The 15729-nt window shown below is 43.2% G+C and overlaps 1 protein-coding gene across 3 annotated transcripts in view; it reads left to right on the top strand.

Annotated features, from left to right (window-relative positions):
• The window catches only part of ADGRF5 (adhesion G protein-coupled receptor F5), a 174373-nt gene that overhangs the window by 148255 nt on the left and 10389 nt on the right, over positions 1-15729 (top strand). For all 3 annotated transcript variants that reach the window (XM_044289293.1, XM_044289291.1, XM_044289292.1), the window contains exons 13-16: positions 883-1113; positions 4355-4501; positions 6429-6610; positions 8590-8766. In XM_044289293.1, coding sequence (XP_044145228.1) covers positions 883-1113; positions 4355-4501; positions 6429-6610; positions 8590-8766 — 737 coding nt within the window. The remainder of the gene's footprint in view (positions 1-882; positions 1114-4354; positions 4502-6428; positions 6611-8589; positions 8767-15729) is intronic.

The raw sequence follows: 15729 nt of genomic DNA, 5'->3' as shown, positions 1-15729 counted from the left end.
GCTCTAGTCTTAGCCTTCCTCAGTTTGGAGAAGGCTTAGACTAGAGCCAAAACGTGTGGTCGTTCCGCCAAATATTGAACATACCGTATTGTTTCGGAAGAAAAGATCAGCACTGACTTGTGGATTGCAGTGTATCTTTATTTATTGGCCACATTATAGAAAGCATGTGACGCGTTTCAGCTCTAGTCTTAGCCTTCCTCAGTTTGGAGAAGGCTTAGACTAGAGCCAAAACGAGTCACCTGCTTTCTATAATGTGGCAATAAACGAAGATATACTGCAATCCACAAGTCAGTGCTGATCTTTTCTTCCGAAACAATACGGTATGTTCAATATTTGGCGGAACGACCACGCGTTTCAGCTCTAGTCTTAGCCTTCCTCAGTTTGGAGAAGGCTTAGACTAGAACCGAAACTTGCCACATGCTTTCTATAATGTGACAATAAATGAAGATACACTGCAATCCACAAGTCAGTGCTGATCTTTTCTTCCTATTTGATTGCGGGAAGCTTCCCCAAGACGCGTCCAACAAAATAACCGGAGTGCCGACTTATCTACATACATACTACATACCGTATTCTTGTCCGTTCATGGACAAGAATAGCCAGTTCTAGTGATGGAAGTGAGAAACATGCGGAGTGCACACAGTCAGTATCCATATTTTGCGAATCTGTGGTTTAAGGACCGCAGGGCGTATACGGTCATGTGCATGAGGCCCAACTCAATGTTGCCTCCTGGACTGCTGGGAGGTGGGGCGGTTTCCAGGTTTTAGAAACCCAGTATAACCCCAACTACCTATGTCCCGGTTACTTGGTCCAGGACTAGTCTTGTTGGATCTTCTAGACCTGACCCATAACGTGACTGGTTTGTGATTCTTTATCTTGCAGGCACTTACCTCTGCTCAGTGGACACAGGCACCAATGGGATTGTCTCAGGAAGCAAGCAAATCACTGTTCATAAACTGGTCAAACCAGAGCAGATCAATAGAAGCCCTGTGTCGTCCAATTTCCAGTGTAAAGGAAATATAAGTTTTTCATGCTGCTTAAGTGACACAACAGGATACAAAAAAGCAGAATTGCAAATCGTTACAAAACCGGGAACCATACTGTCCTCGCAAGGTAATGGTCCAATTTCTGAATCTGTGGAAATCAGCGGAGGCTAAGCAAGTCATATTGATGAGATGGCTTCCACTACCACCCCCATTATCCCCACTAACATGTATGTTCAGCTCAACCGGTGCATGAACAATACATTTGTCACTAATGGTACATAGAGTTAGGGCAAGTGTCTAGGGCTCCTGGTGGATGGGGCTCCAGAACTAAACCGGTTCCTCAATATGTTGACACTATCATAGTGACTACTTGCAGACCCCACTAGGGAGAGATCACTGCAGCTTTCTAAAACCCCTATTAAATTCAAAAAGGGTTTTCTGGGAGTTCAATATTGATGGTCTGTTTTCAGGATGGGTCAGCAGGGAATAACTACTGGTATTCCCTCTCAACTGTCTGAAAAGGGCACTGCACTCCGGTGAGCGCTGCTGCGTGCTCACAGCATACCAAGGACAGCGCCATACTTTGTATAGTGGCAGGGCTTGGAATTGCACTTGAATGGGACTAAATAGCAAATAGGTCATATGACCAATAAGCTTTACATTACAAGCCTCGAAAAAATCTATGGTGCTATGGAAGCCTCTTCAAACAGCCGACTGGCAGGGATGCTGGGTGTCGGACCCCCGACCAATCAGATACTAATAACTTATCCTGAGAACAGACCGTTAATATCAAACTGCCAAGAAAACACCTTTAAAACTAGCTGTACAAATCTATATGCAGTTAGCTCCCCCTAGTGGTAATTTTAGAAAGTGAGAATTACATAATTTATTCATTTCACTTTAAAGTGACATTAATCAGATGAATTGTGGCCCTAAAAAATGAAATCGTGGGCATTCATTTTAATGGAGGCATAGAACAGTGGGGTGGTGCCCATTCTGTGTTTTCTTTGGGGCCTTTTGATTTCTGCCCAGTCCATTCAGCTCTACCATGCAAACAATGGCAGGTTTTGTCCATAGCATCCAGTCAATGCCCTGTCTTTATTTTGGGATGGGATTGTAGTATATGGAGCAAGTGTACTTTGGATTAGGGACAGTCGCCTTTATTGCTATTATGCAAACCTATCAACTCCCTACTTTATTGCACTTTGAAGGGTTAACTTGCACTGTGATTTATGCCGTGGTTTACACCTATACTGTTTTAAGTTGTTGAACTCCATTCTATATGTTTATTTCAATATATCCTGTTCAGTTGCAGTGTTATTATACAGTATTTGCACTGTGGAAAGGGTTAATGCACAGCCAGCTAATATTAAGAGACTTTGGGACTTTTCCCTTATGCACTGAGAAGTTAGAAATCTTCCACAGTTACTATAAGAGATTATGCAGAGCTAATTTTGGATGGAAAACAGACAAAGTTTCGACTCTGATTAAAGTGGTTATCCAATACTATAACAGACCTCCCAGAGTGGCCAACCAGAAGTGGTGATCATACTTACCTGGTCTTCGCCAATGGATTTGGTCTCTATGACTCCACGGTAGCCCTTTACCTGTGAGGCGAGCAGGTCACTGCTGCAGCCAGTGATTGGCTGCAGTGGTCACATGACCCCACCACCATGATTTTGGGGCAGCAGGGAAATGAAGGGCCAGTTGAGGAGCAATGGAGACGGAACCCAGTGATGGGAACTAGGTAAGTATGATCACCACAATGGGTGGACCACTCTGGGAGGTCTGTTATAGTGTTAGATAACCTCTTTATTCTCTGTGTTGTTTACCTCTGAAAACTGCTTAGGCTTCGTTCACATCAGCGTTCAGCCTTTCCATTCTCCTACTCCATTATAGGGGCAGGAAAAACGGAAAGAACGGATTCGGCACATAACTGAGCCAAACGGAGCCTACGGACCCCATAGACCCCCATAGACTATAATACGGTCCGTTAGGTTTCGGCCCAGAGGAAGATTTTTGAGCAGAGATAAAAATCCTGCATGCACTACTTTTGTCTCTGCTCCAAAATCATCTTCTGAGCGTAAACCTAACGGACCCCATTATAGTCTATGGGGGTCTATGGGGTCCGTAGGCTCCATTCGGCTCAGTTATGTGCCGAATCCGTCCTTTCCGTTTTTTCTGCCCCTTTAACGGAGTAGGAGAATGGAAAGGCTGAATGCTGATGTGAATAAAGCCTTAGCCCTCTCCATTGACTTTAATTGAGGCTCAATACAAGTCTAGGGCAGACTGAAATTGCAACATTGTTTCTGTTAAAGCTGTGCTTCTCCACTTCACCCGCTCCCCCCACTAGAAGGTTCTATATCACTTAGGGTGGGTTCACATCACGTTTTATGCCCCCATTTGACATATACGTAACAACAACAAAAAAGAATACAAAAACGCAGCACACCATGTTCTTGTATCCTGCACAGTCCGGTAAAAAAAAAATTATGCTTTTTTACAATAGAACTCTATAGTGAACGGATGCCACTGTATGGCATCAGTCTGAGGCATCCGTTTAACGTATACGTTTTTTGTATATGTTAAAAATATAAACATCATGGGCATCACCGCAACCGAAAACTCCCGTACTATTAAACTATAAAAATATTTTTTCAATACGGCCAATGACGTAACGGAAAAAAGGGTCAAAATGGCCAATTTGCCATTTTTTCATTGCTTCTCTTACCCAAAAAAGTTATAAAATGTGATCAAAAGTCACAAACACTCCAAAATGGTATCAATAAAAACGACAGATTACACACAGCTCAGTAGATATAACTATACAAAAGTTAAGGGGGTCAGAATACGGTGATGTAAATGTAAAAAATTTTTACACTATTACATTTTAGACATAAAAACCTATACATATGTGGTATCGTTGTAATCGTACTGACCCAGAAAATTAAGGGCACAGGTCAGTTTTGCCACAAACGGAACGCCGTGGGAACAAAACCCGTTAAACGGTGGAGGAATTGCGTTTTTTTCCAATTCCACCCCATTTGGTATTTTTTTCCCGCATCCCACTACATTGGATGCCATATTAAATGGTGGCATTAGAAAGTACAACAAAAAAATAAGCTATGTGAACTGAAAAAGAAAAAGGTATGGCTCAAGAAAGATGGGGAACAAAAATGAAAACACATAAAAAAAAAAAAAAATCCGGAATCCTAAGGGTTAATTGTATTCTGTGTCAGCAAGGTCAGTTGTGTCATTCATAAGCAGAAAAAAATTCTGATCACATAATGTATGGAATCTTATGGATGAGACCAGATGTGTTCCTTGTATGTGGTAAGGCCTAACCAATGTCGTCTTCTTCTCCACAGATATGCCTAGCACAAACCAGTGCTTTAGGACGACGTACACGCCTTCGAAGGATACTGAGTGTGTGAATTTCACAGCTCAGTGCGTCATTACTAATGAGATCGGTGACACTGTGACCAGCCTTCCTATGGGCCTGACATTAGTGAAAAGTAAGCCCTTTGTTTTATTCAGGAGAGGGCCCAGAAAGCACAGGGCCGCTGTCAGACAGCGCTATGCGGGCCCTGTGCTTGGGGGGGGGGGGGGGGGGCTTGTGGTAGCACGCTTAAAGGGGTCGTCCCATCTGGAACTCACCTCTAAGACCCACCCCAATCTTTAACAGGGCCTTCAAGTAACGGAAGAACAAGCCGGGCACGCACGGTCACCCTCTATTCACCCCTATGGGACATGCTTGGGTGGCCTTCTTTCAAATCACTGCTATCTGATTTCCAAGAATAGCCGAGTGCGCTCCTTTAGGCATTTTCGGAAGTCCCATAGAGGTGCATTCTAGAGATAAGAGCGGGTCCCAGAGGTGAGAATGGCACCTATCTGACATTCATGGCCTATCCTATCAATATGCCATAAATATCCTAAATTGGACAACCCCTTTAAAACCTCTGACCTGTGGGCCAATCCCTCAGAGACATGCAATACTCAGCCTATATTCTTTTTCAGTGGCCCCCTCTTACTTACAGGGCCCCTGGACAATAGAATAGGCTGAACATAGGGTTCAGGTGCCCAGGCGCCCTATGCTGCCCTAGCATTGGGTAGAGGAGGGGGCACTGAGCCCGGTAAGTGTCTGTTCACACCTCAGTCAGGTTAAAACAACAGAGCGCCAGGTCCATTATATAATGGGCACCAATGGCTCCCGGCGGACCAACTAACTAACAGTGAGGTCTGTCTGGTTCTACGGCGGCCCTTTACTTCCTGTCAAATATGAATGAGAAGTGTGAACACAACCTTACATAAAAATACCTACTCGGAGGCTGATTTTTAGGGAACAATCCTTGTATCGTTTGTCCACTATGGTGGCCAAGCTTAAAGGCTCACTCCACCAGCTTCACTCCACCTGAACAACTCTATGAGGCCTCCTGCACAGGACCGTATTTTTCGCCAGTGTGCTATCCAAATTTTTTGCAAATAGCACACTGACTCCATTTCTATGGAGCTGTGCACAAATCTGTATTTTTTTGTGGATCCACGTGGCCATTCTGCAAATTATAGAACACATCTTATTCTTGTCCATATTGTGGGGCAAGGATAGTCCTTTCTAGAGAAGGGAGTGAGAAAAATACAGAATGCCCACGGAAGATATCCGTTTTTAGCAAATCTGCTGTTTGGGGATCAAAATACGGACAAGGCCGTGGTGTCCATGAAGTCTAAGCTTGTATACAGGGAAAGCTGCCAGTGGTGTAGCTATAGGGGGTGCAGAGGTAGCAGTCTCTACCGGGCCCAGGAGCCTGAGGGGGCCCAAAGACCCTTGTGTCACATAAGAAGACACCGGTATTATAGAAAGTGTATGCAGGTCAAGTTACACCTCTGGCTGGAGGGAAAGGGTTAGGTCAAGAATTTGGCATGGGGGAGTGCCGTTTAAATATTTGCCTTAGGCAGCAAAAAGGCTATGTGCTCCCCTGCCCCTGGCCACAAAGCACTGAGGGAAGGGGGGCCCAAGCTGAACTCTTGTACCAGGGCCCAAGAGCCTTTAGCGATGCCCTTGAAAGCTGCCAATCATTGATCGTGACAAATTGGCTCCAGTCCTATGGATAGGGCCACCATAGGGCGCCCTGCATTCTTATTCTTGTTCTAAAATTTGGTGACAACCATGTTGGACACTGTTTTAAGTTTCTCAGGAGTAGTCACCCAGTAGTCACCCCTTTCTGAGTGTCCCTTTAAAATAGAATTGTGGGCCATCAGTGGATGACAGCAGAATTCATGTATGGCCTTCAAACTTTTGTTAACTTGTCCACCAGTTTACCCATTCCCGGTAAGTTGTGATATTGTATATACAGTTAACAAGATGGCGGTGCCTAACTAAACAGTACACAATATGAACGGTTAATAGTAGATACCAATACAAGCTACTTTCAACTTCCTCTACAGATGCAGTTTGCACCACACCTTACATCGGAGAAACAGATTCTGTTATTGAGGTTTCCTGTCGGGACGAGGATCCAAAGTTAACGGGAACAAAAACACTCATCTGCGATGAATCTGGGGATTGGAAAATTAATTCCTTGGACTGTGTGTCTGCAGCTCTTGACGACATTAAAAATCAACTGGACGTAAGTCACCCAGCATTCTTACTACTTATAGTCCGCCAGTTGTGAAGCCTTCAGGATGTGTGGTGACAGACGGCAGTCCCGTAAGATCCTTCCTTAAAGGGGTTGTGCAGCTGGTACATATTGATGACCTATCCAACTCCCAGCGCCCCCGCTGATCAGCTGTATGAAGAGGAGGAACCTCTTGTGCAAGTGCTGCTTCCTGTACAAGATTACACTGCGCATCATCTCAGTGCTGCAGAGCAATTACATGTGCTCATTCCATTCACTTTAATAGGACCAGCATTCGTAATTGCACTGTGATACCTCGTCCCACTGGGCCACAGCTGGGGAATCCATTGCCCCTTAGGAGGTTTCTACGAAATATGTCCCTCTTATAGAGCAAGAAAATGTGACGCCAGCTGCGGTTAAGCAGAGGAAGCACAAGGCTCCCTTTTGTAGATGGTAATGTCGGTTCCCAGGGTAGGGTTGCCAGAGTGGTGCAAGTCAAGGTAAGCACGCCACCCTAACCGTCCCCAGTTTTGTTAGATTGACAGCCTGCAGTGTGGCTGAGATCGCATGAGTATCGTGCATGCGCGGTGCGATCCTTGGTAAGGCGCGATCCTGTCTCCGGCTGCCGCTGTTAGCCGGGTTTCAGTGGCGCACTGCGCATGCGCGAGACTTGTGCCATCCCGGCCGCGCTGCAGGCTGTCAATCTAACAAAAGAGGGGACGGTTAGGGGGCGTGCTTACCTAGACTCGAAGCAAGGAAGCCTCATTTTCATACGACTTGCGGGGGAATAAAAGTTGTTTTACAACGATCATGCGCCTCAGACATCTTACACAAGAACATCATTAGAAGCCGGATGTTAACAGATTTAAGGTACTGCTGGCGGTTTATGATCCATTTTGGTGCTGACAGGTTCCCTTTAAAGGGGTTGTCCACCATTTTTTAAGCGATGGTGTGTCCTTAGGCTAGGCCATCTGTAGCTGATCGTCGGGTGTCCCACACTCCCCCTTCCGATCAACTGTTCCACAAAAGCTCCAGCACCAGAAGAAGACAGGTCTGTCCACTATGTAGTCACCGCAGTGTTGCTCTCATTGGTTTGAGAGCCCCGAAGATCAGCTAAGTAATGGCCTATCTTGAGAATAGGCCACCACTTAAACAAAAAAGTCCAGCAGACAAAGATATAATTACCCACCTTGCGCTGTCATCAGCTTTGCTTTTTCCAAAAACTGCTGATAGCTCTACGTACATAGGTTCTGGAGTTTAGTTTTAATGCATGTAAATCGATGATCGTAGTGCACTGGTGAAAGAGAAGATAACGTTTTAATACCTTGTGAGCCTCAAGTGTCTGCTGGGTATTCTCGAAACACTGAAGAGTCCTGAATGTTTAGCTGAAAACCCATCCTGACTCCAATGCCGTTGATTGACACGTTGAGGTTTCTGTTGGGTTGGCCATATATTTGGTAGAGCCCAATGTACAAGTAATGATGCCATACAGTGCCTAGTTATAAGTGCTAGAAAAAGTGCCATATGTAAGGTAACCAAATAGGTTCCCTAAAAAACAATACTACGCAGTTTTCCTCCACTACCATGTGCTGCAAAAATAATATACGGTTCTTTGCCAAAGTGGTAGTGCCATACAATGCCAAGGTATAGGTGTAGCAGTTACCAGTCACAGTCATCACGCTTTAACTAGATGTGATAACTCACCAAGTATGTGTGTTACTCTGCTACATCTTACCTATCAAATAATGCCAACGTTATCCATACAAACAGCAACCTACTAACAGTGCTAAAAAGTGTCTAAATAATAGTGCTGTGCAATAAATATTAAGATTTGCAAGGGGTGCATCCATTTACACAAGGACCACTGTAAAGGTCACGGGCCTCTAAAGCCGGCCGGCATTTTCTCTGCAGTTGTAATCTTGGCAAGCAGATTTATTAAGATAATTTTTATATTTCTTTTATATTTACATCCTGCTGTTTAATCTCTCCAGATCTTGACAAGTCCTGGATCTGAAGAAAAAATTCCTGCTGTCCTTGCAAATCTAAGTTCCACAGTAACTAACCAAAGAGATAACATATCGACATCGACTAATAATATACAACTTGTGGTCAGTTTATTACAAAGGGTGAATGAAGGTGTTAAGAAGGTGGAGCCGACTGTGATGAAGGTAAGACTTATCATTGTTGGTACTGGTCTGCTCATACACAACCTGAAGCCATGAAGGAAGTATTTAAATGGAGTCTATCACCTACTTTGAGCACTTTAGACCACTGATATCGTGTTATGGTAAAGTTGCTCAACATAGAAGCTGAAAAAATAAATAAAAACACTTATAAAGATATGCAAATTAGGCCCTGCAAGTGCCTGGGGGCGGCGTTATGGCCGCAAATGCCCAGGCCCCTCTCTGATGTGCTCACATAACCGTTCCCCTTGCAGTGTCCTGGCCCGCCCTGCTCTCCTACCTTGTGCTCCTGCTCTGGCTTGGAGATCTGGCACTGCCAGGCCCGCGCATGCACACTGCTCTCTATTGACAGAGGCACCGATCTTAACAGTGCACGGTGCGTCCTCCCACTGATCCATGTATATGGATAACCGAGTAAATGCACCCAAGGGCGGAGATGTATCATATATATTGCTGAAATTAACCCCTTGGTAAATGACATTGTTTTACAAAGTCTCTCGAAAGGAGCAAGAAGACTAACCTCTCCTGTCCTAGATAAAGTGGTTAGAAAATGCTTAAGAATAATGTACCCTGGTCGGGAAGGTTAAATGTAGAGCGTAACATATCAAACTGCAAAATAGTCAAGGTTTTATAGTCAACTATATCCACAAAATGGAATAATCCCTTGTCATACCATGGTCTGGAGAAGTCATATGTCAAACTATCTGAAAGCAGTACAGAAATATACTTAATGATAACCTGGACCTCAGACTGGGACTGAAGGTTCACCTTCCAACAAGACAATGAACCTACACATACAGCCAAGACAATTTAGGCTGAGGGACAACTCTGTGAATGTCCTTGAGTGGCCCAGCTATAGCCTTGACTTGAACCGAATCAGACTTCTCTGGAGAGACCTGAAAAGTGGCTGCCCACCAATGGTCCCCATCCAACCTGACAGAGCTTGAAAGGATCTGCCGAGAAGAATGGCAGAACATCCTCAAATCCAGGTGTGCAAGAAGACTGGAGGCTGTAATCAAAGCCAAAGGGGCTTTAACTAAGTCCTGAGTAAAGGGTCTGAATACTTATTTCAATGCAATGTTTTAGTTTTACATAAACTTTCAAACAAATCAGCAAAGATTTTGTACATTCTGTTTTCACTGAGTCATTATGAGGGATAGAGTGCAGACTGATTTTAGCACAAGTCCTGCAACATAACAAAATGTGAAAAAAGTCAAAGGGTCTGAAAACATGTCAAATGCATTGAACTTTGGATAGGCCATCAATGTTTTCTCAGTGGTAGTCTAACCTTCGGGGCAATGAACACAATGAAGGGGCTGCAGTACTCTTGTGATATGTGAGTTTCAGAGGTCACTAGGACCGAAGCGTGACTTAAATCACCTCTCTGACTGTCTTTTTGTTTTTATTTCATAAAACATATACCTTTATTTATTACATTTAAAAATAGTATAACTCTAAAGCAAAATGATTAAAATTCCTCAGGATTGGAGAGGTGGGACTATAGTTTTGTCTGTGTATCACTTTTCTACACATTGAATTCTGGAGGGCACCTGATGGTATCTCAGGACTTACTCTCTTTCCTATTACTAGCTATTCTATATCTCTATAACAACTGTATATTTAGTTGTATATAATTCCCCACAGTGGAGGCTCTACCTCTCCAATTCTGAACTAAAATTGCACCTGCATCCCTACATGTTTCGCCGTACTGCCGGCGTCTTCAGGGGATAGCATGCAGGTTATGGTTGGAGGGGGCGGTCCCTAGATTATATGTCCTCGGCTCCTGTGGGCGGGCTTTTGCTGTCCAACCATCACTGGGATCTCTGTATGTGGCGTTTCTTACAGCCAATCCCTATTCAGTTCCGGCGCTCAGCACCTACGTCACCCGTCCTTTGCCAGTGATGCCTCGTCGATATCGGGCACTCCATGATGACGTCTCTCTTTTTCTGTCGTCACAGATCCCTTCTGTGCCTGCGCCGGGACTTAGACGTTTTTCTCCAATGCTTCATCCGATATTGTGGATTGTTGCGCCTTACTATTGCGCCTGCGTCAGTACTTGGAAGGGTTTCTGGAGCCTTTCTGGTATGAATCTTTAACCTTCATTATTGGAGGAGGTAAATAGTGCATAGACGAGCCATAGTTATGTACTAAAATTTCTATTTATCTACAATCGAATCCCACATTGTCTCGTTCTATTATGTGTATAACTATTTACTCTCTAATGAAAAGAGATGACGTGATAATAAAACCCTCTGATAAAGGGGGCAATATTGTCTTATTGAATCAAGAATACTATATTGAAATGGTGAAAAGACTTCTTAAAGATGAAAAAACTTATAAAAAAATTAGAATCTAACCCTACGGACAAATATAGAAAAGAGCTTGAAACCATCTTGAAAAGGGCAAAAGAGGACAATTTAATTGCTAAAGAAGAATGTAAGGTGTTATATAATCCCCACCCCACAATGGCAACTTTTTATGCCCTGCCCAAGGTGCACAAGAAGAGAGACCCCTTACCAGGTAGACCGATGAATGAGAACCTATGTGAAGGCATCAGCTCCTATGTAGATGTAGCGATCAGGCCCTTTGTTGCCAGTCTCCCGTCCTATGTAAAAGATACATTAGACATGGTGAGGAAACTCAAAGATGTCGAAATAGGCCCCAACACCCTCTTAGCGAGCCTTGATGTCGAGGCTCTGTACACTAGTATAGATCACGAACTGGGAATAGAAGCAGTTAAAAAATATCTATATACAAAGGGAACACAATTTCATCCACATAACGAGTTTGTAATAAACTTGTTACGATTTCTTCTCACGCACAATTACTTTACGTTTGATGGCACTTTTTATTTACAGACACATAGGACTGCAATGGGCACGGTGTTTGTGCACCAAGTTTTGCTCATTTATTTTTAGGGTGGTGGGAAGATCAGCACGTCTTTGTTGAGAGTAATACACAGTACACTGATTTAATATTATTTTGGGGAAGGTTTATCAATGACATCCTTATTTTCTGGGACGGGACGAGAGTAGAATTTAATCAATTTACAGAGAAATTAAATAACAACAGCCTGGGCCTAAAATTCACTACAGAAATTCAAGAACAAAGTATTGCCTTCTTAGATTTGAGAATTATCATGGATGGCAAAGTTACCATCCCCAGCCATTAAAGAAAGGAATCCCCATAGGACAATATCTAAGGGCAAGATGCAATTGTACTGACATAGAGGCCTTCAACAGAGAGTGTCAAACTCTATATTCCAGATTCCGGATGAGGGGCTACCCGAAAAAAGTATTGCACCAAGCCTACAACAGGGCCAAGAACATAGATAGAGAAGACCTCCTTGTTGACAAACAAAGAGAGACTGAGAAAATAATCAGGTGTATGGGAACGTTTGATGTCCAAAATAAACAAGTATATAACATTTTGAAAAAACATTGGCATGTTCTGAAAGCAGATAGGGATCTGGGACCAATACTCCCAAGAAACCCTAGTATTACATATAGGCGTGGAACAAACCTAAAGGAGATGATGGTAAGGAATCATTTCCAAAAAAATACCAGGAAAAAAGAAACATGGCTAAAAACTAAAGGATCGTATCCATGCGGAGCACGCATGTTCTGCAAATATATGACCCCTAAAAAAAGAGTTCATTAATCCAGTGGATGGCAAAATGTATAAAATCAGGGAATATATGAATTGCAGGAGCATGGGCCTAATATATGCAATACAATGCGAATGCAACATGCTGTATATTGGAAAAATGATCCAGGAACTCAGGAGGAGGATATCAAAGCACCTTAGCGCCTTAAATACAGATGAAGATACACCCCTATCCAGACATCTGCAAAGATTTCACAGGGGCCAAACGACAGGCCTCAAAATTTGGGGGATACAGAAACTCTAGACAAGGAAGCATTGACAAAAAACTACAGCAAGAAGAGACCAGGTGGATCCACCGTCTTAGATCTCTAGCACCTAATGGTTTGAACGAAGGATTTACGTTTGCTCCTTTTCTATAACTTGGAGAATAAAGGCATGGAAAAAGATTAAATATAAACCAACAATATAAAACAAGAATACTAAAAGAAAGTGATAATACCCTAAGAGTGATTTTAGGAGGGAACCCTTAAAAGAATAAAAGACTTACCAATCAGTGTGGGCACAAAGGAAAAACTCGCCTGGAAAGGAAAAATAATATAATAAAATAGATATAAACAAACAAAATAGAAAAATAAATAAAATAAATATACTTTCTTCAAAAAGACAAAGAATAATAGTAGGAAAATTGAGAAATAAAAAGTATCCAAGTACAGAGAGGATCCCTTAAAGATGAAAATCAAATGGACACAGCCATAATAACATATAAAGGGAAGCCATTAGTCAATCATTAAAGGAGAGAAAAGAACAAAAATAAAAATTAAAAAATAGAAAGAAAAAAGTGGCAACCCAATAAAAAGCTGTTAATGTGGAGGATGTATAAGAAGAGAGATGAGTCAGTAAAAAAAAAATATATATAAAAAATAATAAAACCCCCTTTTTCTAAAAAAAAAAGATCAAAAAAGATAAAATAAAGAAACTAGAAGGATAGAAAAACATATATAGTGAGAAGGAATTCTGGAGCAGTGGAAGATGAGGAGGAATGATGTGTCAAGAAGGAACCATAAATAATCACAATTCCAACCCATAAAAATATAAAAAATAAAAAATAAAAAAAAATAAAAATAACAAAAAATATTGTCTTGCAGCAGCGCAGTTATTATGTTCCACGGCAAAGTTTACAACTTTAAGTTTGAAACTGGCTTCATATTTCTTTCTTCTTGCTGGTAGAGCCATGATGGGGTCTTGACTGTTAGCCATTTGTATACTGTACTGTATGTACTGGCGCTATACTGTATGAACCGATGCAGATACTGGTGCTGTACTGTATGTACAGGTACAGATACTGGTGTTGTACTGTATTCACCACCACATGTATCTGCTCCCCAGATAGACTCTGTTTTTTCACCACAGATAAGATGCACACCAAACTTCATTAGAGATCCGCCAACATTAGAATTGGCTGAAGTGCAGATGCTCCTGCTCCCCCCCTGCCTTCCCTCAGAATCGCCAATCCAACCCAGTATACAACAACCAGCCAATCACAGCAAGCGATGTACCGGTATTTTCTGTGCACACTGCATACAAAGCCTGCTTGGATTGGGTGGGTCAGCTCTCCCTGCCTGCCCAGCCCTCCCCGTCTTCAAGACGATCTGAGCGGTAGTACGCAATGTGATACTGCCGGCATGAGAAAACCACTGAGAGCAGGAAGAGGGGGCTGCTTCAAGAGCGGCTGGCCGGGATGCAGCACACGGTGGCTCAGCTAGAGGGCGCCTGTCCCTGAAGCTGGAGAAGGACAGCTTCTCCAGTCTTGCTAGGAAGTAAGTTTCAGCACGCTGTATACCGGCATATGAGACGACACCCGCCGTATAAGACGACCCCCGACTTTTGAGAAGATTTTCATGTGTTAAAAAGTAGTCTTATACGCAGGAATATACAGTAACTATGGCTCGTCTATACACTATTTAGCTCCAAACCCTCCTCCAATAATGAAGGTTAAAGATTCATACCAGAAAGGCTCCAGAAACCCTTCCAAGTACTGACACAGGCGCAATAGTAAGGCGCAACGATCCACAATATCGGATGAAGCATCGGAGAAAAACTTCTAAGTCCCGGCGCAGGCGCAGAAGAGATCTGTGACGACAGCAAAAGAGAGACGTCATCATGGAGTGCCCGATATCGACAAGGCGTCACTGGCAAAGGACGGGTGACGTAGGTGCTGAGCGCTGGAACTGAATAGGGATTGGCTGTAAGAAACGTCACTGGCAAAGGACGGGTGACGCAGGTGCTGAGCGTCGGAACTGAATAGGGATTGGCTGTAAGAAACGCCACATACAGAGATCCCAGTGATGGTTGGACAGCAAAAGCCCGCCCACAGGAGCCGAGGACATATAATCTAGGGACCGCCCCCTCCAACCATAACCTGCATGCTATCCCCTGAAGACGCCGGCAGTACGGCGAAACATGTAGGGATGCAGGCGCAATTTTAGTTCAGAATTGGAGAGGTAGAGCCTCCACTGTGGGGAATTATATACAACTAAATATACAGTGATATAGAATAGCTAGTAATAGGAAAGAGGGTAAGTCCTGAGATACCATCAGGTGCCCTCCAGAATTCAATGTGTACCGAGAAAAGTGATACACAGACAAAACTATAGTTCCACCTCTCCAATCCTGAGGAATTTTCATCATTTTGATTTAGAGTTATACTATTTTTAAAAGTAATAAATAAAGGTATATGTTTTATGAAATAAAAACAAAGACAGTCAGAGAGGTGATTTAAGTCACGCTTCGGTCCTAGTGACCCCTGAAACTCCCATATCATAATTAAATAGCGTGACCACCTCCTGTAGGACCTATAAGTTTGTCGTGTGCAGTACTCTTGTGTGCACCGTCTTCCGTTCAGTGTTCATCCATAGGTATGGCTGTGTCTGATACAATAGCTCAGTCCTATTTCAGTGGGAGAGGTTCTCAAAGTTGGATTCCAACCAAACATTGATGTCCTACTACATGTGGCTGATATAGATTAGATGGGGCTCTGTAATCAAAAAATAGTCTCCGTTATAGTGCCTGATTTTGATCTCCACACCCTTATCATGACCCTTTGGTCAGTTCCCCACCGTCTTGTTTTGTAAGACTCTGGAGAGTCGTACAGTGTCCATCATAGGTTCTCACCCACCAGTATCAAAGTAGATGGGACAAACCAGGTGTGGACCCACTCTCTCCAAGGTCCCCACAGCATGGTCTGCCAATATGTATGTACAACCTATGGAAGTCCTTGCTTTCATCTAATTATGCACTGATATAATGGTCCTTACTGGTGAATTAACATTCCTATGCCTTTGT

The sequence above is a fragment of the Bufo gargarizans genome, chromosome 4, assembly GCF_014858855.1.
Source record: "Bufo gargarizans isolate SCDJY-AF-19 chromosome 4, ASM1485885v1, whole genome shotgun sequence".
NCBI lineage: Eukaryota > Metazoa > Chordata > Amphibia > Anura > Bufonidae > Bufo > Bufo gargarizans.
This window is presented reverse-complemented; position numbering and strand designations above follow the sequence as displayed.